The sequence below is a fragment of the Emydura macquarii genome, unplaced genomic scaffold (assembly GCF_026122565.2).
Source record: "Emydura macquarii macquarii isolate MOO-44397 ecotype Brisbane River unplaced genomic scaffold, CSIRO-AGI_Emac_v2 contig_705, whole genome shotgun sequence".
NCBI lineage: Eukaryota > Metazoa > Chordata > Testudines > Chelidae > Emydura > Emydura macquarii.
Genome location: NW_027130842.1, coordinates 12495988 through 12519260, shown reverse-complemented (window position 1 = coordinate 12519260; position 23273 = coordinate 12495988). Strand labels below are relative to the sequence as shown.

Below are 23273 nucleotides of genomic sequence, written 5' to 3'. Positions count from 1 at the left end.
AAGTCAGATAAATCCACTCATTGGCTTGGAATTTGCATGGCTGGAAATAGTAGTGCTGGTGCACACAAGTGTCTTCTGTGCCCTTCACAGGAGAAATCAGCTTCTCCTTTGCAGAGTTTCTGAACTCCTCAGGTGGAGGAGAAGGGGCTAAAGTCAGTTTTCTCATCCCCACCACCTTCAGTCTGTGTGCATTGTGGGTGAAGAGAGGAAACCTGTCTTAGTGACCTTCTGGATGAAATGGTAGCTTTATGCATTTGGGTAGCAGCCCACTGTGTCTAAGCTAAGGTCTCTCATGTAGCGATGAAAAATGTATTTTACCAATCACAGCTTTAGGGTCACTTATACGTAATATGTTACTGGAACTAAAAAATGATGCTAACAGATCATTGCTCTTTGCAGCTTAGAGAGAAAGTTCTCCTACGGCAACAAGGGAGCTACATTTTAACTGTGGAAGCTGGGAAGCAGCTGCTGCTCTCTGCTGATAGTGGAGCTGAAGCAGCTCTGCAGGCAGAACTCACAGAAATTCAGGAGCGCTGGAAATTAGCCACCATTCGTCTTGAGAAACAGAAGAAACAGCTTACCTTCCTACTGAAAGTAAGTGCACTTCTTCACTATGACATAATAGTTATTACATGTGGTTTTGTGCCTACTCATTCAGCAAATGCAATCAAGAGGAATGAGCACAGGCCTGGGCATCAGGAATTCCTGTGTGTTAAATCTTGCTTTGTCACTTGCCTACTTTATGGACGTGGGCAAGTCATTTAACTACACTCCTTCAATTTCCTATCTATAAAATAGGAGTAATAATACTTCCCTATATAATGTGACTGTTACGAATATTCACTAGTTAGTGCTTGCACAGCACTGATGTAAAGGTCTATATATGTATTAAGTATTACTTCTGATATTTTCAGTGAACCCTGCAGAAAGCTTATGCATTTTATTTAGCAACATTATGATTAGTCATTCTGCATATACATTGTATTCCAAATACTGCAAATCTCCCTTTTCAACTTAAATGCTAGTGTATGGACTTACTTAGCCACCAAGTAATCTAATTTTCTCTCTAGCGTCTTGACTACTCATTGTTTAAGACAAATTGTTTAGATCTTGGAGGAGAGAGTTAAAACATGTTTTAATTTAAGCCATCTCCAGAATGCATGCTAAACCCAATGTAAGCACTCAACATGATGGGCTGGAATTTAGCCACACCTCTTTTATCTATTTCATGAATGGGAATGGGGTATGTAATTAAATTCCCATGAATGATGATGATGAAAATTTTTCCCAACTCTGACTTGAGACATAAAAGTCCAAATTCATTTGAGGCATAATTTTATTGGTTTAATAGAATTATACCAGAATTTTGTGTGTCTCAGCAAATCAGTGCTTCTTCTTCAACCTGTTCCTACGTGTACCCCCCTGTGAGTATGCATGTGTGCCGTGCACTTGAGACTGGAGAATTCTTGCATGTATTGTTGTTGGTTCATGCCTGCACCCCTGCTCTCCTTGTGCTCTGCACCAGGATTTAAGGGTCAGGTGGAATGACTGCCTCTTCAGTTCCTTCTTACCGCTGTATGGCCCGAGTTGGAATCTCCACCATCCAGAGCTTCTCTTTTCTCTTCAGCCTGATCTTTGTCTTCAGACTTGTATTTCAGTTTATCAGTTTTTCTTTAGTGTAAGTAGAGTTAATAGTTCTGTTAGTATAGTTAGTGGATACTTAGACTCCTGCCCCTAGAAAACCCTTCCTGCTTCCCAGTACAGAAATTAGATTATTCCCAGAATACCAGGCTTTAAAAGCTGTATTTCCCGTCCCCACTCCTTCCTGGTCAGCAATGACCACCTGCACTGCCTGCACTACCTTAGGGAAGTGCACGTCTTCCCCAGTGTGTTGCTCCAGACCTGATAGGCATGAGAATACTGGCTTAAAAGCTGCTCATGGAGAAGACTATGAAGCCTCAGCCCACCCCAGGCCAGGGACCCCCCCGTTCATCAGCCAGAGTCATCAAGGAGCACACCACCTGTCACGAGGCTTGGGGCAGGAGCAGGGAAGAACACACCTATGGATCCTCCATCTGGATTTCCTCAGAAGAGCAGGGAATGCTTTCATAAGCACAAGCCCACCTCTAAGTCCACTCCAGATCCCTCACCAACCAAGTTGGGCAAGTCTTCGTACCTACCGTCAAAATACTTAACGTGCTAAGTCCCAGGACCATGATAAAAAGGCTCATAGGAGCAAGGCTCTGCCGCTACTGGACTCCACACCAGGAATGCCACTGCAGTGGAACCATCTAGACCAAGAGACCAAGACCCACTGGTACTGACAAAGGACACCTATCTGGAACATCGACCACCAGTGGTACCACCACAACCCCATGTTCATCTGCCAACTCAGAGCCGCCTTATATTGGCTCTGTTGATACAGGCAGGCAAAGCCCTGCATATTCCAGAGACAGAAGAAAGATATGCCACTCCAGAGGACATCTTGGTTCTCCTGAATCTGCAATCTCTCCTGTTGTCAGGACCAACCCTAATCAGGGAGATTGTGACCCTACCAGGAGACATGGGCTATGAGAGAAGAAATCTATTTCCCATTTCATCTACTAGCCACAACTTTCCTTTGATGGATCTGACAGCATCACCGATTGAACCAGATCCAAACTCTTCATCATCAAGGGAATCAGACCTACCAGAGGAACAGTCATCACCTCCACTGAAGGAGACCAATCTAGACAGCATAGCAAGAGCTTCCTGGAACCAGTCTCCCTTACCCAAACCAGGGCACCACCCTTAGAACCGGTGGTACCCCATGTTTTGAGGACTTCCAAAAATCATCTTTGAACCTTCCTACTTGCCTTACTGGGGCACATTGGAGCCACGCACATGGGACCCATATGTATGTGCAATTTAATAAGGAGACATACAACAGCTTCCCTCCAAGAGAGCAACTAGTGCTTCCTCCTGAGCCTACAGAAGAGAGAGAGTATGAGCTGGATCCACTGGTTCTGCCACCACTGATAGGGGTATCTTCCTCATCACCTGATGAGATGGTCACCCCAGCTTTCCTATCTTCTCCAGATGACCACAGGTAATTCCAGGTGCTGCTACAAAGGGTGGTGTAGGATCTTCAAATCTGGACATTCTGCAGTCCATGGGGTCTAGCCAGATAGCACTCCAGGTGAACTAGGCCATACTGATACCGGCAAGAGCCAAATGGCAAAAATTGACATCATATGTCCCAATCTCCAAGAGGGCCGAGAAGCATTACTTTGTACCAGATAAGGGAGCAGAGTTTCTATTTATCTACCCCCCACCAAACCTTCCTAGTTGTTCAGGCTGCTACAGATAGATCTAGGCAGCAACACCCAAGAGCCACCTGCTCTGATAAAGAAGCCAAGTGTCTGTACCTACTGGAGAGGAAGAAATGTATGTCTTCTGGCCTCTCATTTAACACTGTTGTCTAAGTATGATTTTTCTAAATTATTCAAAGTTCCTAGCTTTTAAGGACAAATTACCCCAGCAGAACGGGGCACAATATCAGGTCCTTATTGAGGAAGGCAAGCTGGGGGCTAGAACTTCACTGCAATTTGTGGTTGATGCATTGGACTCAACATCAAGGTCAAAGGCAACTGTCATTGTGATCCAGCCTTCCTGCTCTAGGTGGTTTCCCAATTTCATTGTAACCAAGATATTTTTCCCTGTGTTTTTCCACAAACCGCACGGTTTGGAGGAGGAGAGGAGATGGCATTCACTGGACATGACACAAGCCCCGGCCTTCTACATCAAGCGTACAAAGCCGTCCCGGAAATCGACGCAGCTCTTCGTTGCAGTGGCGGACCGGATGAAAGGCTCACCTGTCTCCACCCAACGCATCTCCTCATGAATTGCATCGTGCATCAAGTTCTGCTACGAGCAGGCAAGGGTGCCGCTTCCGGGAACCATCACAGCGCACTCATCCAGAGCTCAAGCCTCGTCTACAGCCTTCCTGGAGAGAGTGCCCTTGTAGGACATCTGCAAAGACATCACCTGGTCGTCGGTGCATACCTTCACGTCCCACTACGCCATCGTCCAGCAGACAAGAGAGGACGTGGGATCTGGCAGATCCGTGCTGAAGGCAGCTCACCGGTAACTTCTATCCACCTCCAAGGTATTGCTTATTAGCCACCTATAGTGGAATGGACATGAGTAATCACTCGAAGAAGAAAACAAGGTTACTTACCAGTAACTGATGTTCTTCAAGATGTATTGCTCGTGTCCATTCCACAACCCACCCCCCGTCCCTGCTGCCGGAGTTGGCAAAAAGAAGGGACTGAGGGGGCGTAGGGCTGGCAGCGCCTCATATATCGTGGCATGTGCCCGGGGCTCCAGGGGGCACTGGAGCCAGCCCTACAGGATCTGCTAAGGAGAAAAAACATTCCGGATAACCATGCACTGAGGCGTGCACACACCTATAATGGAATGGACATGATCAAAACATCTTGAAGAACATCAGTTACTGGTAAGTAACCTTGTTTTTCAAAGAAGGGGGAAGTGACTTACATTATTGTGTAACTGAAGTTATTCAAGATGTGTGGTCCCTATCCGTATTCCACTTCCCATCCTTCTTCCACTCTGCTTCAGATCTTGGCAAGATTCATTGTAGGGAAGGAACTGGAGATGTGGTCAGTCTGCCCCGCCAATAGGATCATAAGGAGAGCAGGGGCACAGGCACAGGCCAGTGGACACTGCTTGCAAACTACTGTCCCATCTCATGTTCATGGAGCGCAAGGGTACCCAGAGTGGAATACAGATAGGGACCACACATCTTGAAGAACTTCAGTTACAAAAAGGTAAGTAAGTTCCCTTTCCACTGGACTCTTGTCTTCAATCTCCTTTCTCAGCTACCTCGGAGTTTTCTCCCCCAACTCCCATAATGAGCACTAGCCCCCTCAGGCGGAGCCTTCCTGAAGTACCTGTTCTCCTGCAGACTGTGGCTTAGCCCCCTTCTCAGGATTCCTGGTGGTTCCTCCCCTCAGACTGAATTCTCTCTCTTTTATGAGGCCCAGGTGTCCATAAAGTTATCACCTAATGTTTCTTAAGCCCACCCCTCTGTCTGAGAAGCAACTAATTAATTACAACTGGGTTGGCTTTTAACCATTTTTCATAATCTCTTAAGTTTTGTTATAAATAGGAGGAAGCAAAATAGTTCAAGGAAAAAGGGCCAAACCATGTATGATTTGTAAAAGCTCAAATAAGTAATTCACTCTTCCCCTTTTCAGCCTCCTTCTTCTATCCCAGTTTCCACAAGCTTTGCTATTACATCATCAGTTCCCTCACTGGCTCTTGAAGTGTTATGCACTTGAAGACTTCTTTATAGTTAGGAGACTTTAATGGATTCTGAGGTGCCTGTGATCAAGCAAAAATGTGGAACATGATACTCACAAGTGGAGAAGGAAAGGAAACTTAGAGAGAGAGTTGCACAAGCAGTCTAGTACCAGCTCACATACATTTCAGATGCCTGCATCCCTTGTTGCACCCTAGGAAAAAGACAGTACCACACATTGTTCTTCAATGACTTATGGACAATCAATAAAGCACTGGTGATGGGTTCTAAAAGAAGAATATATCTTGCCCTTGGCAACCTGATGGGCCCCCACCCATCATGTTTTTTATCATAGGAGAAGGAAATAATGTGTATGGGGGATTTTTGCAAAACTTCTCCTTTCAATCCCTCTCCCACCCAAAAAAAAGAAGAGGGCCTCTAATAAGAGGCAGAGGAGCATGAAACTGAGAAATGGGTACAGCTTGAAAGAAGAAAGGGGAAAAATACACAAGTAATGGCAGAAGGAGGAATAATATAAGTGACTAAGTGGTTGGAATAAAAATAAATCTAAAGAGTGGAAGAATCAGAGAAGTTAATAGTGTAATTTTAGGCTGGAGAGACTATATTGGAATTTCTTTTGGCCACCAACCTGATTAGCTGAATTAATTAATTGGAACAACAGCCTAAAAACGAAGACGAGGGTGAGGTAATATCTTTTATTTAAACCAACTTCTGTTGGTGAGAGAGAGACACTTTCAAAAAGCTGAAGAAGAGCACTGGGCAAGCTTGAAAGCTTGTCTTTCTCACCAACAGAAGTTGGTCTAATAAAAGATATTACCTCACCCACCTTGTCTCTAGGATCAACCTGGCTACAACCACACTGCATATGGCCTAAAAACACTCATTCTTCCCATATGTGAAAATGTGGGAAAGAAATTTCCTCTCCACACACATCTTCATAGAGCAGCAGAGTGTGTGTCTACAGCCTTCTCCCTTTGGACAGGAAGGAGGATGCAGAGGGATCTCTTTACTTTTTTTTTTTTTTTTTTTTTTGAAAGGATGGGTTAGGGATAGGAAGAAATCGAGAGAAAGGAGGAGATACCTCAAATGGTTGGGGTAAATATATCAAACTTGGGGGCTTATCTAACATTGGGTGGTTTGTACATCACTAATTATAATCAGGGTGGATTGATTGATTTAAATCAAGGGGATTTAAATCATGATTTAACTCACCAAATGGAAAGACAGATTTAAATAATGGATTTTAATCAACTTTTCCATTTGCACTTCTCTTATAAAGAAAGGTGCATTTCTTATTGGTTGATATAACCAATAAAGATATTGATTTACAACTAAATAGAACCTTTGCACTAGATTTGGTACACCTTTTTGTTATGTAGGAGGGTACACTATAACTATATAAATGTATTTAAGTCATTATATAGCTTATTATTTTCAGATTCTTATTAATTGTACATTTCTAATATGTTAGAAAATAGTGAATGATATATTGCTTATTTACTAGATAATTAACTTTTGCTCGTGATTTGTGTCAAGCTGCATTTGGCTGGTAACTGGAATTTAATTAACACACAAAACAGTGCGGGTTTTTATTTAAATGTTTTAAGAGGTTATAATAAGGTTAGGCCTTTACATATTTTGTACTAAATTCAGATTTAATTTTAAACAGGTTCATTTTTTTAAAAAAAATCTTATTTTAATAACCAAAAAAATTATTTAAATAAAAACATTGATTTTTATCCACCATAATTATGAGCTAATTAAGGCATCAGAAATGTCAGCTGTCCCAATGGAAGTTGTACTGGAGTTACAAAGTGAAAGTTATGAAGATGAGTGGTGCCTTACATTAGAACTTGAATTTTTATGTAGTTAACAATGTGCATCAAAATCTCCAGTGAAAACACATGCATGATTAATTATGCTATTTGGGAGGACTTTTGGCTAAATAGCTATAAACCAGATTCACTGTAAGTAAAATCCATCAGCATATACTCAAACGGCTTTCTTTTTTATGAATTTCACAGTTGAAGACAGCAAGGTCTAATGCATTCAACAACTTGTGTATGCAACTTTACAGAGCATGTATCTAGTTTATTCATTATGTGATATTTAGAAATAGCCCTGACACTTAAATGTTAATTAGTTCTCTGCTTTTTGATGAAATAATCCATTTGTATTTGCCTTCCTCCTTCTTACTACATCATCTGAAGATGGTCAAAAACCGCTGTTCAGAAGGAGGCGTCTAGTCTATGGCTGCAAAGTTTTTTTTGTTTTCTTTTTGTAAGTTAATGATGGCAAAACTCTTTCTTATGCTGCAACTCATACCCTAAACAATTGTACAGAAATGGAATCTTACCACTTCAAGAGAGAAATCAGCTGGAGTCTTCTCTGCATTCTTAAAACTGGTTTTTCACTTTTGTCTGCTATCATAAGAAGGAATTTGTGAAGCTAAATCCTGGCCCCTCTAATATCATACAATTTGCATTCTGCAAAAGATACTTATAGCTTTTTGGTTCATATTCTCTCTGAGTAGCTTTTGAATAAGGTTTAAGCAGGCAGGTGGCAAACAGATCTACTACAGTACTGCTTAATGAGCACTATCCATGTGCGTGTATACAGATTGGCAGGCCTTGCCTTTAGAATTTTGTGGAAGTATACAAACAGCGGCAGAGAAGATCACTGTACTCCTCTGAGTTCTTTGGTCCGGTCTGTTCCTGCAATATTCACTTGTCAGCTGTTGTCTACTGGGATTTTAGTAGACTGAATGGACTACTTCTTCAGAGTACAATGGGTTGTCTAATGAAATAATTCTAAAGGGATGCATGGAACCCTTTTGGCAGAGAAGCGACATTGCAAGGACAAAATCAGACCTGGTGGACTCTGTGGCAATAGGAGGGGTTCAGTTTTGCCTGCTGCTAGCACTGGAGCACAGCTCAACAGACAAATAAGCTCTACTGGTGCATGCCATCCAGATTTTGAGACTTGAATGTTATGTAAAAAGGGTTTATGGGGGGACACTATCATGCAAATATATTCACTGCTTGATGATTCTGTAGTCAACTGATTCAGCATGATGATCCTCTTTCCACTTCCTCCCCTTCTCCCCCTGCATCTGGATTAAAGTCTAATAATAATTGTTCTGCCTTCAGGACTGGGAAAAATGTGAAAAGGGCATAACAGACTCACTGGAGAAACTAAGATCCTTCAAGAAAAAGCTTTCTCAGCCATTGCCAGATCACCATGATGAGCTGCATACAGAGCAGATTCGTTGCAAGGTAAAGCAATCTCAGTTGAGCACCATCTGATCTGCATTCTGCTTGTCTTGTAACATCTTTAGCCATTATTAGCCTTGGCATTATTGGTTGTATAGACCAGCAGCCCACAGTTACTACATGTGCAATTGCCTGCTTGTGTCTACATACACATTTTGTGTGTGCATCTGTTCATTAGATAGGGTTTGTACGACACTGAGACATTAGTTAATGTTTGTATAGCACTTGGAAGACATGCGGCCTGTCTGTAATCTCACGTTGGTGGAAATTAGGTTACATCGATGTAAAACCAAAGTAAATGGGATCAGAACTGGGCCCATAAAGAGCTACGGATTGGAGGGTTTTTTTTAATTTTAGAAGTTCTTACTTAATAATTCTTTTAGACAAGACAAGAAAAAGTTCATAGATTTTAAAACAGTTTCATTTCAATGCTCTTTACTCCTACTCAGGATAATTGTAGGTCACACACTTTTATCCTCCATTAGTTGCAATTTAGAAACAAGTTGGGAATCCCAATCTCATTCTTCCTTTCTTAAGATCAAAGGGTAAAAACATGATGCAGACTCCAAAGATAATCACTAGAGATGGGCCCAAACAAAGCTTTGAGTCCAGATACCCCTGAGCTTTGGAGAAGGTAGACTCTGGGATTTTAGTTCAGACCCATTTCTGCTTGTTTCAGGGCTGATGTATCTTCCTGCATCAGTTTTACCACCAATGACACATCACCTCTAACTCGGGGGGGGGGAGGAAGACTTTTACAGGTGGTCTAAAATAACTCTATTAAATATCATTGTAACTATCCATCTAAATAGTGGCTCTGTTAACAGAATTGGTTTGCAAGTTACAATAGGACTTTAATGCTAGTGCCTACGGTTAACAAACACGCACCACTTCGTATAATAAAACTATTGCCAAACCTCTAGTAGTGTAAAGAGCTTGATTTTTTTTTTTTTTTAAATGCATTTTTTTTTAAACCAGGAGCTAGAAAATGCTGTTGAAGGGTGGACAGATGACCTTGCACAACTAACACTACTGAAGGAGACTCTGGCTACCTACATCAGCACGGATGATATCTCAATCCTCAATGAGCGCATTGAGCTGCTGCACAGGCAGTGGGAGGAGCTCTGCCATCAGGTAGGTGTGACACTGAATTTGGATGTGATTCAGGTACCACCTAGATGACAAGCTAGCATTTGAATTTGAACAGAGAGTCATCCATTTGTAGAGTATAATCTCATCAGTCTCCTAATGCAGAGCTAGAACTCAGGAAGTAGAATTTGGCATGTCACATGCAAGCATTATCAAGAGAAAAAATACACCCTTTGGGAGGGGTGAGGAAGGGGAGGTGAGGTGGGAAATGTTTTCAGCCATACTGATTTACAGGTATTTGACACAAGAGTGCAATTACAAAGTGTAAAATTAGGGAGTTAGTAGATGTAACCTTAAAGTGATCACTCACTTAATAGAAAATCTGGAGTGGAATAACCAAAAGTCTGCCCATGAAATGGAATGGTAATCAAGAAGAATCTCATTCCTGGAAGGAAATTGTGACTAATCTAATAGTTATAGGAAGTGTGCAGAATGTGTCTGCAGTCCCTAAAAGGGCTCATCTTTACATTCTTGAAGACCAACTTTTCTGGTGAAATGTCCATTGAAAGCAAAGGCCATGCCAGGACCAACAAAAGAAAGAAAGCAGGATTCTGTATTTTATTATAAGAGCAGAACGTTTCCTCTTTAAAACTTTGCTTTGCTGTGGGGCTAAGATTAATAACAGTCCAGTGTATCTTCACGTGTTTGCTTTGGTTACTACTAGTATTTCCAGACTTCCTGTAAATGATCACTGCACTGTGCAGGGGTATAAACAAACTCAGGAAAATTATATTAAAGATAATGTTAAGCTTATGGAATAATTGACCCAGGGGAATACAGAAGAAACAGAACAGCATCATTGGCTTGGGGAGGTAGGGACAAATAGTCTGATGTGAGAAAAAATCCCACTGTACCTTGTACTCTGTTGTTAGTCTATACTTTTCCTTGTGTTAAAAAAAGACTGCACATTTCTCGTTCTCCTTGCTTGGCTGCCTGTTTAATTCCTTGGCACCATGTGGCAGATAAATACATAGTGCTCCCGGTGCATTTTACAGTTGATGTTTATGCGTAGAAATCCTGGCTTCAGATTTAAGGTTGCCAGCTATCCTAAATTTACCAGATTGCCCTGATTTTATTTGTGTATTCCAAAATGTATCAAACAGAGAAGACCCATTTCACTGTACAAAAAAAAAAAGAAAGGGGGGGGGGGGGGAAACAATCATGGTAGGCCAGCAAAACATAGTTATATTGTGCCATCGCCATGACGTTCTTTTTTCATTATGATATGGTGCAAACAAATCTTCCCGGCAGGACAAATTTTAAAAGGTATCAAAGAAATAGACTTAGTTTTGGAAACTTGTAAAATTCTAGTTTGGCATTCAGACTTGAGGATGACTTTCCTCTCTTGTGAATGAAGTCACATTGACAGGGTCATGAGAAAAAGACACATTTAAGAAAAGCCTTAATGCATCATAAACTCTCATAAAACAAAGCAGAAGCTGAACTGGCTGCATGTGGGTGAATGGACTAGAAGACCTTTTCCATGTAGCTTCTGATTGGTTTTCCTAGTTCCCTGCTACACACCTTTTATGCTAAAGGAGAGGGTTAATTGAAGATCGGGTGTCTTCGTCTGTCATTAACATATTTAATGTTCCAGGATGTAACCAAACAAGTGAGGCGCTTTTTTTCTTGTTCAGTAGTTGAGTGTACCGGCGAGCTGCTCTCAAGTTTAGAGCCACAAAAGGAAATGTGCTGTCATTTGTATCTGACTTTCAAAATCAAAAGCTTCCGTTAGAACAGCAGTAAGTTATATTCAAAAAAGCAGGTGCAATGCTCATGTACTCAGTGGAGATGCTGATGTAGAGTCAGAAGCAGCTCATGTTACAGATGAGGAGGAAGAAGCTATAGTAAGTAGGATGCCATTATATTGTAGTCATGTGATTATCAGAAATTCTGACTGGAGAGATTAGTTTACTGTGAACACTCTGTGTTTAATGTTCTTTCAGGCCCTCTTCATATCTGCCCAATTATCTTGTAATTCAGAGTTTGAGATGGAAATATCATTTCTTAAATATACAGCTGACTTTTTCTTTCAAAGTGACATATATTTGACAAGCCTCCATTTCCTGTGTATGCTGTTGCTTTGTTCTCTGTTTCAGTCTGCACTTATCGCCTGTTACTTTCTGTCATAGCATTCTTTACCCTTGGAAATCTCTGGCCACCTAGTGCCAACTTTGCAAATTTAGAGGCACCCACAAAATATGTTCACACAAGAAAGGTATTGCACATGCAAAATATATAGTTGCATTTGCAATTGCTTGGTTTATCCCACCCATATATAAATTTTGCAGATACAATTGACATGCCAATCTTTTATAGTTTGGCTATACCATATGTGCATTCTCCTAAACATCCATGTGTTTTTGCAGTCTGGAAAATGTCATTGTTCTGAAGGTTAGGCATCTATTTTGTGCTAAACAATCTGTCTGTGTTGGATTTTGTGCTCTCAAATAAAGAAACAAAACTATCAATGTGCATTGTAATGCTTAATAAATTAAAATATTGACTCTAATTCAGGCTTCAATAGCACAGTTAAAAAATAGCCCATTCATTGTCTTTAAAGACCACTGGTTTATATCTCATCATGAAGCGAATTGTATTTACAGCATACTCCTCTTCATGTGCAGCAGGATCTGGCTAACAGGCATACTGAGATTAATGCTGACCTTTCATTATATTATAGAGTCATGCAAGATTTTTGTAGCACAACTCCCATTTACCTTAATGGCAACCAGGTAGCTAAAACCCTTTGCAGGGCTGAGCATTTACCTCTGACAGACAATGTGCTCTCATCTACTAACTGTACTAACTTTTTTTTTTAATGACTCCCTCTGTAAACAATACAAGATCTCCTTGCGGCGGCAGCAGGTGAGCGAGAAGCTGAATGAGTGGGCAGTCTTCAGTGAGAAGAACAAGGAGCTCTGTGAGTGGCTGACACAAATGGAGAGTAAGGTGTCTCAAAATGGAGACATCCTCATTGAAGAGATGATAGAGAAACTCAAGAAGGTAAAGTACTTTTGATTGTATATGTTTAAATACTGTGATGTACACCTTTTCCCCTGCTCTCTCTGGGTTATCAGAACCTGAATAATCTGGTATTGGCCTATGTTACAGACAGGACACTCTATTAGATGGTTACCGGTCTGATCCAATATATGGCAGTTTGTATGTTCCAATGAGAATTTTTGTCCATGTTCTTCTCTAGTTATGTACCTTTGTCCTGTGCTTCTTGAAGTGGATTTATCAAAATACAAAGAAATAGCCCAAATGAATACAAAGCCAAGAAAGGTGGATGCTTTACTAAATGCCTGATCACAAGTCTCTGTAAACCACTTAGGAATTATTGTACATGCATTTGCAAAATATTTTTTTTTCTTTTGACTAGATGATTTATGTTTACATGGTGGTGTTTATGAGGATTTGTTCATTCACCAAACTATTTCCAACTTATCATTAGTCACTGCTTATGTTTATTATAGATCTTCCAGTGGTGCTGAGCTGATTGTTTCTGAATAAGCTTCCTGCTGACCTCTGTGATTCCTTTTTTGCCATCTAGGATTATCAAGATGAAATTGCCGTGGCCCAAGAGAATAAAATCCAGCTCCAGCAAATGGGAGAGCGACTTGCCAAAGCCAGTCATGAAAGCAAAGCATCAGAGATTGAATATAAACTTGGCAAGGTCAATGACAGATGGCAACACCTTCTAGATCTTATTGCAGCCAGGTAAAAACCGCTGTTCTTAAACACAATCTGGGATAGAATCTTTATTGGAATTCATAAAGCAACTGAGTTAATAGCTCAAGGCAGGACTCAGAACATGTTCTTACCTGGTTCCCATCCACGCATCTTAACTATGTTCTGTAACAGCTCTCAGCTATCAACATGCCTTGTTGAACTTCTCCTTCCTGATCCACTGTATCTGCTTCGGGAAGTTCAAACCCAGTATCCACTAGGATGACCCAGCAGCACTGGCTGTAGTCAGAAGTTTAATGTCTTCTGGTCAAAGGTGGTCATTTAGGTTGAAAGTGGGTGCCTAAAGCGAGGTGTAAATCTTTTGTTTTCTTTAAAGGGCAGCACGAAGGTTGCTAAGTGATTCACTTAGGCTTTTTTTAAAATCCTACCCAAAGGACAGTATATGGAAGGTTGTTTTGTTTTTCTGTCTGTTTTTAGATTAGTGAAGAGGGGAGAGAAAGATGATGATGTAGACAGATGTATGTCCATTGGGCCTAGTAGCTTGCAAAAGGAAAATAAAATAAAAGTTGTTTGCAATAGGTTACATTATCTACAGAAGTATATACTGTGCACATGTGATTCTTGGTTAGTACATGAAGAATATTAATTTAAATTTCTAGCGTCCATTTCGAGCTGTACTGAAGCTACTCTCCAGCTAAGAGACAATCATTTTGCCATAGCTTTGGCTATTGTATCTGTGCTCTGCAGTATAATAGATGTTCCAAGTGTTGCTTGAGTTTCCAAACTTCCGTAATTTCTAGCTGTACCAATATCCAATGTCCTATTTACAGCAATTCCTGTTACATTGCTCTCTTTAGCCAGTAGGTGCTGTCAGTATGTTCGGTTCCCCTCCTTCACCCCAGTACTACACAGTATTCCTCCTCAGAATTCTGTGAGTGTGGGGAGTCAGTGAATTCCACTCTGGCAAAGCCATTAAATGGGTACAGACCTTTTAAGATCACGGTGACTGTGTTGTTGGTAATGTAACATTATTCAGGAAGTGGCATTTCTAACAAACTAAAACAAAACGTCTGTTGGTTTCAGAGGATGTGGTGTTTCATTAGGACGTAAGCAAAACAGTTACTTTACTATAATTCTCTACTTTTCTTTTGAAAGCATTTCTAATGTTTAAACATAACTGTGATAGACTTCCTCTATGCCCAGGCCAAGCTTTTAAGAGGCTTCCAGTGAGAAGCGATGGTATATGCCAATGGCAAAGTGTACTTCTAGACATCTGTCTTTTATGCTGGGTTCACTGTTGCATCTTGGGAGATGGTCATGGTCTTAGGATTCTATTTGTCAGTGCTCTTTTCAGATGAGCTATAAAACTGAATTATTATATGCTTGTTAAACTTCTCATGCCATTTTCCTCATGAACAGAGTGATAGTCCTGGCCATATATTAATTTGTGTGATTACATGTTTGCCTGTCAGTTTCTATTGGATGCTTTCTTACCTAATACATTTAGTGTTGCCCCTTTTTATCCCAGAGCTGGCTGCATTTTAATTGTAGTGAAGGGATCCCTATGTTAAGTTTATATATCATGTGGCTGAACTTGGGGTAGTGAATGGCTCAGAAGATTTCTGAGGGAATAGAAAGTCTTTGCCAGTTTGTCTCCAGCCCAGGTGGATAGTGACTTGTCTGATGTCTGCTGGTTAACCTGTGTGAAATGAGCTTGTGAACTGAGACCAGTTTCTAGTGGAAAGATAAGCACATCTCAAAAACCAGTTTGTAAAATACTTTGGAGACTTTTCAGGATGACATGTGGCATATCAAAGTATGTTGTTTCATATATTCAACTAAAAAATGCAGCTTATTTTTGGCACTGCTGACATTATAGTGCAAATTCTGCATTCTGAATCCCTGACAATATTAATATTAATAACTCTCTGCATATCTTCTTCATGTTTCTGCTCTCTGTCTGTCAAGCCAAGGTTATCTTTTGCTAGAATGTGTTTATTGGTTTGTTTTCAGCAGCCATCAACCAATGGGAAATACATATTTACGGGAAAATAGAATAGAGAGTTGTAGCTGTGTTGGTCCCACGATATTAGAGAGACAAAGTGCATGAAGTAATATTTTTTCTTAGACCAATTTTGGTTGTTGAAATAGACAAGCTTTCAAACTACACAAAGCTCACCCACCTTGTCTCACCTAGGAGTACAGACTCAGCATGTTTGTTTCAGAAGATGAATACAAATATATTTTTGGCTACGTAGCATTTTATTTGTATTTTTAGATGACACCCCTTGTGTTAAAGAATCTTGACTTAACCTGTGAACAGTTTAAAATGTGACGTTCTCTTTACAAGAAGTTCTTCTTCTTCCTGGAGAAAAAAAATGGTCAGTCAGAAAAAAAATGGTCAGTTCTGAATCTGTTTTTGTTAATTTTTCATGTCATTTGGGGTAATCGTTTTAAATATTCCTTCTGGTCCATTTTTTTTCAGCAGCATATTTCCTTTTCATTTTTTCTTCACCACCCTGACTTCTTCTACAGAGGGGTAGGGAGGGGAGGGAGAAGAGAACTCCATAGAAAGACAGTTACCTCTCTACTTCAGTGATTTCCCATTTCTGGCCTCTCAGGGCTGGAAAGTTTTCTCCCTCCAAAATTCTCCATTGTGATAAATAGGCCAGCTGCATATGCGTACAGCCAGGGAGTAGTGTGTGACTGCATGCTTTATCCAGAATTTTTCTCAGACAGTTAAGTTTACAACTGCTCAGAGTTTGCACTGACGGCCTTTCTTTTTTTTTTTTTTTTTTTTTTCCTCCCCCCACACACACTTATGGCCTACATACCAGGAGATCAAGCCTGGCACATGTTGATGAATGTAAGTTTTATTTAGAAACATGACCACTTGTCACCGCTCAGTCTCATGTTAGCAGGCAGGGTCTACTAACGCTTCCTTGGAGTGTGAGCATTTTTTGTATGGTGCTCACTGGCAAAGGCAAGCTTGCCTGCAACACAGTCTGTTGGACTACAAGCTTTTGGACTACAAGTTCTTGTTTTTAGTTCGAGAAAGTTTCATGGTGGTGGGAGAGGATTTATGTGCTGTGAGGATGGCAGAGGGCTGCAGTGTGGATTCAGACCTCCCAGACTGCAATTGCGATGTCACAAGGCAGGCAGCTATTTATTTTTCTATGCATTTCATTGGAATTTGTTATAGCTTGCTGAGGAACTACTTGTCATAATATTAATCCAGAGGCATTCTGCCCACCTAAAAACCCTTTTTTCCCCCTCCAAGAGTTTTAGTGCTGTTGACGAGTGATTAGGAAATCATGGTGTACTTTGTTGTATTGCTAGAACTTTGGGATCTTCAAATGTTTGTCTTAACTGGAAATGGCCTGACTGCTACTAGTAGGTGGTGAAATGATACTGAATGAAACTGTAGACCTGATTTTACAACTGTTTTTAATACAAGCTCATGTAAACATGTGAGAGGATCCAAAGGGTTGTAATTTACTACCTGCTGTTTGTGTAATCCAGGGGCCTGGCTACAACCAAAAGTCAAAAATGTGGAGAGGCTCTGTAAAAGTATTTCCAGCATTAATGTGAACTAAGCTAGTCCTTCATCTAAACGTTAGTGAAATGTCTGTAACCAGATGAATCTCTGTAACTCAATTTTGAACCATGTAGGTTGAAAGGTTTTGGTTTTCTTTTAATATTCTCCATGGATTTTTTTTTCCAGCTTGTATTTTTCCACAATGATTTTAGTGTAAGCTAACTCGTAACTGTGAATTGTAAAATTATTTTTCAGTGAAGATAAATATATAGGATCTGAAAAGAAAATGTGACACTTTCACCTACCCATTAGTTACTGAACTTTGAACACTACATTTTTTAACATTTAACTATTTAATTTATTTTAAATGATGAAAGAATTTTACAATATCTTCAGGTACATGCAGAACATTTCCCATGGTATTTTTCCCCAAACAGAAGCATTCAAGAATAAATTGCATTTATATGACATACATTGTGTTCTTGCAGTATATTTGCCTGGAATTTGAGAACTTAAGTATCTCCAAATTTGTGGAGTAACAGTGTGTCATTTTTTTCTCCCTCTTAAAGTGGAATTCCAAAGTTTTGCCAGTCCAGTTTGTTTGAGTTTAGATATTACATTAGAAATGTTGTGAGAATGATTAACAGGTGATTAAAACTACAAGCTGGTGATAGATTCAACTGTCACATTTCAGTGCATAATTTTTGTGGTTGGTTTTTAAGTTAATATTAGTAACCAGCTGTCTAAGGACTAATACTGAAGTTATGTGTTCTGTTCAATACAGTGTTATGTGTTTATCTTGCAGTATATGTTTAGATTTAAGCAGAATTTAAGCATTTCTAGTTTAACTCTAGTCAACTCCATCTGAGTTGTAAAAGACTTCCATATTGTTTTCAGCTCCAGAATATTTTCTAAGTATTTTTCTTGGTTTGAAATGATTTTTAAAAAGAATCACATGGTTTTCCTTTAAATATTAAATTATAGCAGTAAGTTTAATGAGCTAATTTAAGCTTCCAAATGTTTTCTTCTTAGCAATAAACTGCAAAACTGAACAATTGGATTACTTAGTATTTCCCTCCTGAGCAAGGACAAATGCCTGAGATACAGTAGGAGCTACGAGAAAAGCACAGCAAGCTGCAGGGACTTCCGTACTTATATGTCAGGCTTGCTAAATTTACACAACCCTGCTTAAACCTGCCATGTGACAGTTCCAAGTATCTCATTTGAATTATGAATCCTGTTAGCAAGATTTGGAGCTGGGCTGAAGCCACTTGCAGCAACATGGTTAGTGTTGCACAGAAATGCCCTGGGATTTTCCCAGAAGAATTGGCTCTTTTTAGTATGTTGCAAATGAAACCCCAAAAGGGCCCAGTTACATTTTGCTGAGGGGCTGCAGACCCCCATGTCTAGGTCCTATGCAGTCTGCTTCCTGCCTGCCGGCAGAACTCCTCTACACCCATTATCCATCAGGCCCTGCAGTAGTGGTTGGGGCAAGATTTTGGACTATTGGAGAATGTAGAAATAAGTCCCCCTTTGTTTCCCCCCATTGCCTCTGCCACTTACACAAAATATGTAGTTGTGCTCATGCAATTACCTTTCCAATGGTTGGCACAAAAAGAATTTAAAACTTCTTGCATGCCCAAACTAGAGGGGAAAATAATTAGGTGAGCATGTAAGCATGAGCCACTGTATAAGCATGCAGGTATATTTTCAGTGGAATTAAAGGCACATATTTTGTTGCTGAGGTTATTTGAGAGATTTACACATTTGATGAATAATTAAAAGCTTCTTGCAGCCCTACACATGGATCAGGATCCTATTGTGCTAGGCACAAACACAGAACAGAAGGATGGTTCTATAATGCTTTGCTTTTAACTTCCTAAAGATGAGAGAGATGGACCTAAGTCACAAACGTAGGATTTAAACTTACCCAAATTTCAAGGACATTGTGCTCTGAATTTTTGGAGGAGTCACTTAAGCTGAAGTTTTGAAAATAGCTTGGTGTGGTGCACACTTATTACATGCTCTACTGTGAATGGTGGAATTGCAGTGCCCTGGAAGATCCTTCTTGGAGGCATTGTGTCTGAAGCAGGCCCTATGCTTCCAGGAGAATACAAAGCAGCAGTTACTGCTGTGTCCTCTAAACAGAGTGAAGCATATGCTCTGCTCTCCCTGCTCCACAAACTAGTAGAAGGGATAGGGTGTGACTCTGCCTCTGATACACTGTCATTTGGATTTTTACATTCTGAGCACAGCCCTGCTATTTTTGAAGACCTAAAGGACAATGCCTAGAGGTCCAGAATGGACCTTTCTAATCATCTAGTCTGACCTGCTATATAACATGTACCATAGAACTTGACCAAAATAATTCCTACTGCATATCTTTTAGAAAAACGTGTCACCTTGATTTAAAAATTCTCAGCGATTGAGAATCCACCACATTCCTCAGTAAATTGTTCCAATGGTTGACATCTGGCTGTTAAATGCTTAAGGAATGTGGTTAGGTCTCTCTTTCTTCTATCTAATGTTCTCTTGAAAAGAGAGCTGTGTTCGTGTCCTTGGTGATTATTGTTGCACAGCAAAGCTACCAGTTCTGTTACAAGCAAGAAATAATTATAAGGTCAATTGCTCTCAATACTATTCTCATGTAAATCCGGAGTAACTACTATATTAAAATCCAGTGTAGTTTAGAGAAACCCTTAAGGTTGGGAAAGACAGAAGAGTGGTTTAATACACTGAGCTCTGCTCCCGCTAAGAACAGAGTGCACTCTTTCTAAGTGTGAGAGAGTTCAGTCTTTAGAACTTACAGGTGAAAAAGACGTATTGGATCCATTTGGTCTGTCACCAATTCAGGTCAATTTCCTTTTCTTAATTACAATAGCTTTTTACTTGTAATCTGGCCAGGTGACTACATTAGTGAAACAGAAGGTGCAACTAATTTACATGGATTTTTTTACACTGACCCTATCAAATACTTTTTCTTTCCCTGAACCAAGCTTTGATTTCACCAACAGAGATTCAGAAGCCCATAAAATCTCTGTGGTTTGGCCTCTGAAAATCCTGAATTTCTGTTAATTAGAAATAGTGGTTTTGGCATTATTAATATGTTTGTAGTGCTGTAAGTAATAAAGGGAAGGAACTAGATGAGCAATGATGTTGTTTGCGTGTAAAGTTAAGTTGAATTTCTTTTCATGTGAAAATGATGGAGAAGTGATGTCTTCTAAAGGCTTTTTAATGATGTGCACGTGCTTTTGTTTCTCCTTTTGGCAGGGTGAAGAAATTGAAGGAGACCCTGGTGGCCGTGCAGCAGTTGGATAAGAACATGAACAGCTTGAGATCCTGGCTCGCCCACATTGAGTCAGAGCTGTCCAAACCCATTGTCTACGAAACCTGTGATTCTGAGGAGATACAAAGGAAACTGAATGAGCAGCAGGTAAAATACAAACTGAGGTAGAAGAGTAAAAATTCTGACAGTCACCACACTGGCAGATGCACAATGGTGTGGGGAGACCCACATAAAGTATATCCTTGGGCTGCCGGTATCCAGCTCAGTGTTGAAAGAAGGCACTGATGCAGAGAAGATGCCCTTAGATTTCAAGGCAGATAGTGCTTATTGCATCAGTCTGGTAGAGTCTTCTGCCGGTTTTGACATTGAATCTCCAAGGAGCTGCTTGACCCTGCCAGACAGAGGTAAGGTACCATGATGTTATGTCCAGAATGTGGGTTATTGTTGTGGTTGGTGTTTTTCATTTATTTTTTGGTATATAATGAAATACTATCCACTTCCAGGGATTAAAATAAGGCATACTATAGTGTTAGCTTGCAAGTTTTATAAGTGTTTGACATTGTCCAGCTTTGGAAGTGCCTTCTTATTTTGTTCTGTTCTGGAGTCCATAAATATGTTTGAGTCCCTTTGCATGCTAAGTTGCATGAGCAACGTAAAACCGATGTTTAACTTTAAACCAATGTGCAAAGCCTGCACATAGTGCTGGAATGAAGCAGTTCATGCTGCAAATGGGAGAAGTGGGATGGGGCAGATACGTTTTTGGGCGTTTTTTTTATTTGCAGTAGTTTCTGACATTGTACTACACTTTTGGTATGCTCCCCTTCCCCTTCCCCTGCTAAAATAAGCACTTCCATCACAAACTAGGAAAAACTAACATAAGTTTTGCAAAGTCAAGAAATACACGTTTCTATACATATTTTTGTTCTATGCCAGTTCTGTTTGACGCACTGGGCAGAGATTCTGTTGCTTGTCACATAGCAGGTTGCATTCTCCTCAGTTATTCCTTGGCAGACTGGTTGCTGACTGCTATCAGTGCAACTTGTAATGGGTTAGCGAAAAGCAAAAGGACACATCTCCTTAACGCACAGTAAAGTAGAGAAGTTTAATTTTTTGTTGGGAGAAAAGTACTGTAACATTTTGTGGTAAATTGATTCATAAAGCACACAGAGTTACTGTGTGGTCAGTGAACGGAGTGCAAATCCGAGAGCTGAGAGTCTCCGCAGTTTTAATCCTACCTCTCCAACTGACACATGCTGTGTGGCTGCAGGAAAAACCTTTTAACCTCTGTGTACATTTCACTAACATGGGGTTAATCATACAGACAGGACAGGTATGAAAAGAAGCTAATACTCTGAAGCCCTTTGAAAATGTAAAGTGCCAGACAGTGCTAAGTATTCATGTTAAAGCTGATGTTTTGAGATTTTCTGGTAGTGCACCTATGTGGGCATCCCAAGGTTTGTTATGACATCTTTACAACTGCATTCATTCTGGGTACAGACATCAGTTTAACTCTCTTTTTTTCTCTGCAGTTCTCTGCAGAGGTTTCTGTGCAACAATAAAAGGTAGCAGTGTTCTTTTCGAAGTCCCAGTGGAACTTCAAAGGGGACAAACACTGGAAGTGTATTTTGCCTCGTACGTTTGGCAGCTCCCTGGTGATTAATGTTTTATAACACTAACAGCAACGGAAACATGAACTTTTAACATAAAGAAGAAAGTATTTTTATCATAGCTGTAACTAGAAACATTCATTTAGTTTTCACAGCACAGGTTACCTCAGTTACCTTTTCAGCCAGCTATGTCAGCATTGGTTTTTCTTCCTGTTTGATCGGTCTATTTTTCCACATTTGTTTTCTCTTAGGGACATGAGATCTCCCCAGCCCACACTGTCACAAACTATCACTCAACTACAAATCTCAAATTTAATTAAAAATGTAGCATTGCCTGCCAAAAAGTAGGACCAGATCTGTGGCTCCCACACCCTGCTTCTACTGCTTCTCATCAGCCAAGTTTGAGTCGGAGGGAAACATTCATAATAACTTTGCAGTTGCTTTTCTGTGCAATGTCACTGGGGCAGTTAAAGCAGTACGACCTGAAGGAGAGTGAGTGTAACCTCATTGCAGTCTGTCAATCTGGAAAACTAGTCACATTTCAAAGGCCATTTTTTTTTTTAATCAGGGCCTTGGTGCAGGGGGTGGACTAGCTGCCCTCTGGAGAGGTCCCTTCCAGCCCTAATTTTTTTGGATTCTCTCTCTTTTACTGGAAAAAGACAGAAGTGCATTGTTGAGATGATAAAGAGCTGAAGACTACATGTGGCATAAAGAAGCAGAAAATGGTACAGTTGATGTGAGTTGACCAAATCTTACAGAGGCGTGCACTCACTAATGAACATGGAGAAAGCAAAAGTTTGTAGCATCAGACCGGGCAGAGTGGGAAAATTTACACTAGTGCCTAGCGGGGGGCAAAAAGCCATGAAAACCAAGCAGTTGAGATTAGTAATAAAGAGGATCATACCTGAGCAATACAATCCTTGAGGATGATGCAAATGGTGTGCATAGTTGTTCTATACCATGCATGTGCTTGGTAGTACTCCCAGGGGTGAAGACACTGTTAGGAAATATGAGCTGAAATTTTCTGCAATACTAGTGGGGATTGCTGGTGCTACTGGCAGATCAGCAACTAACCCTTATGGAAGTAAAAACAGTTAGAAGGAAAAGTAAATGTATACTAAATGATTTATGGATGCAGACTGGAATTTAAAAACACTGCTGTGTTCCTCTATGGATTGATTTCCAGCAAAACATTCATGAAATTCATGGCAACATCTGACTCGTGTTTGGGTTCCTTCTCAACAAGGTGATTCTGGGTTATGCTATGTGCAGAAGAATAATACAGCTGAGGAAGTCCCAGGGGAGGAAGCAAGATCTACGTCCATTTGACCAAATTTGTGAGCAAATGGTTGGTTCTGTATTCGCTGGTCCCCATGTAATCTACAAGTCCACAGCCACAAAATTT

At 40.3% G+C, this 23273-nt stretch overlaps 1 protein-coding gene across 2 annotated transcripts in view; it reads left to right on the top strand.

Annotated features, from left to right (window-relative positions):
- SYNE1 (spectrin repeat containing nuclear envelope protein 1) overlaps positions 1-23273 on the top strand; it is a 458068-nt gene that overhangs the window by 398224 nt on the left and 36571 nt on the right. For both annotated transcript variants that reach the window (XM_067542425.1, XM_067542426.1), the window contains 6 exons: positions 400-594; positions 8473-8598; positions 9574-9729; positions 12592-12750; positions 13301-13467; positions 20246-20408. In XM_067542425.1, the coding sequence (XP_067398526.1) occupies positions 400-594; positions 8473-8598; positions 9574-9729; positions 12592-12750; positions 13301-13467; positions 20246-20408 (966 nt within the window). The remainder of the gene's footprint in view (positions 1-399; positions 595-8472; positions 8599-9573; positions 9730-12591; positions 12751-13300; positions 13468-20245; positions 20409-23273) is intronic.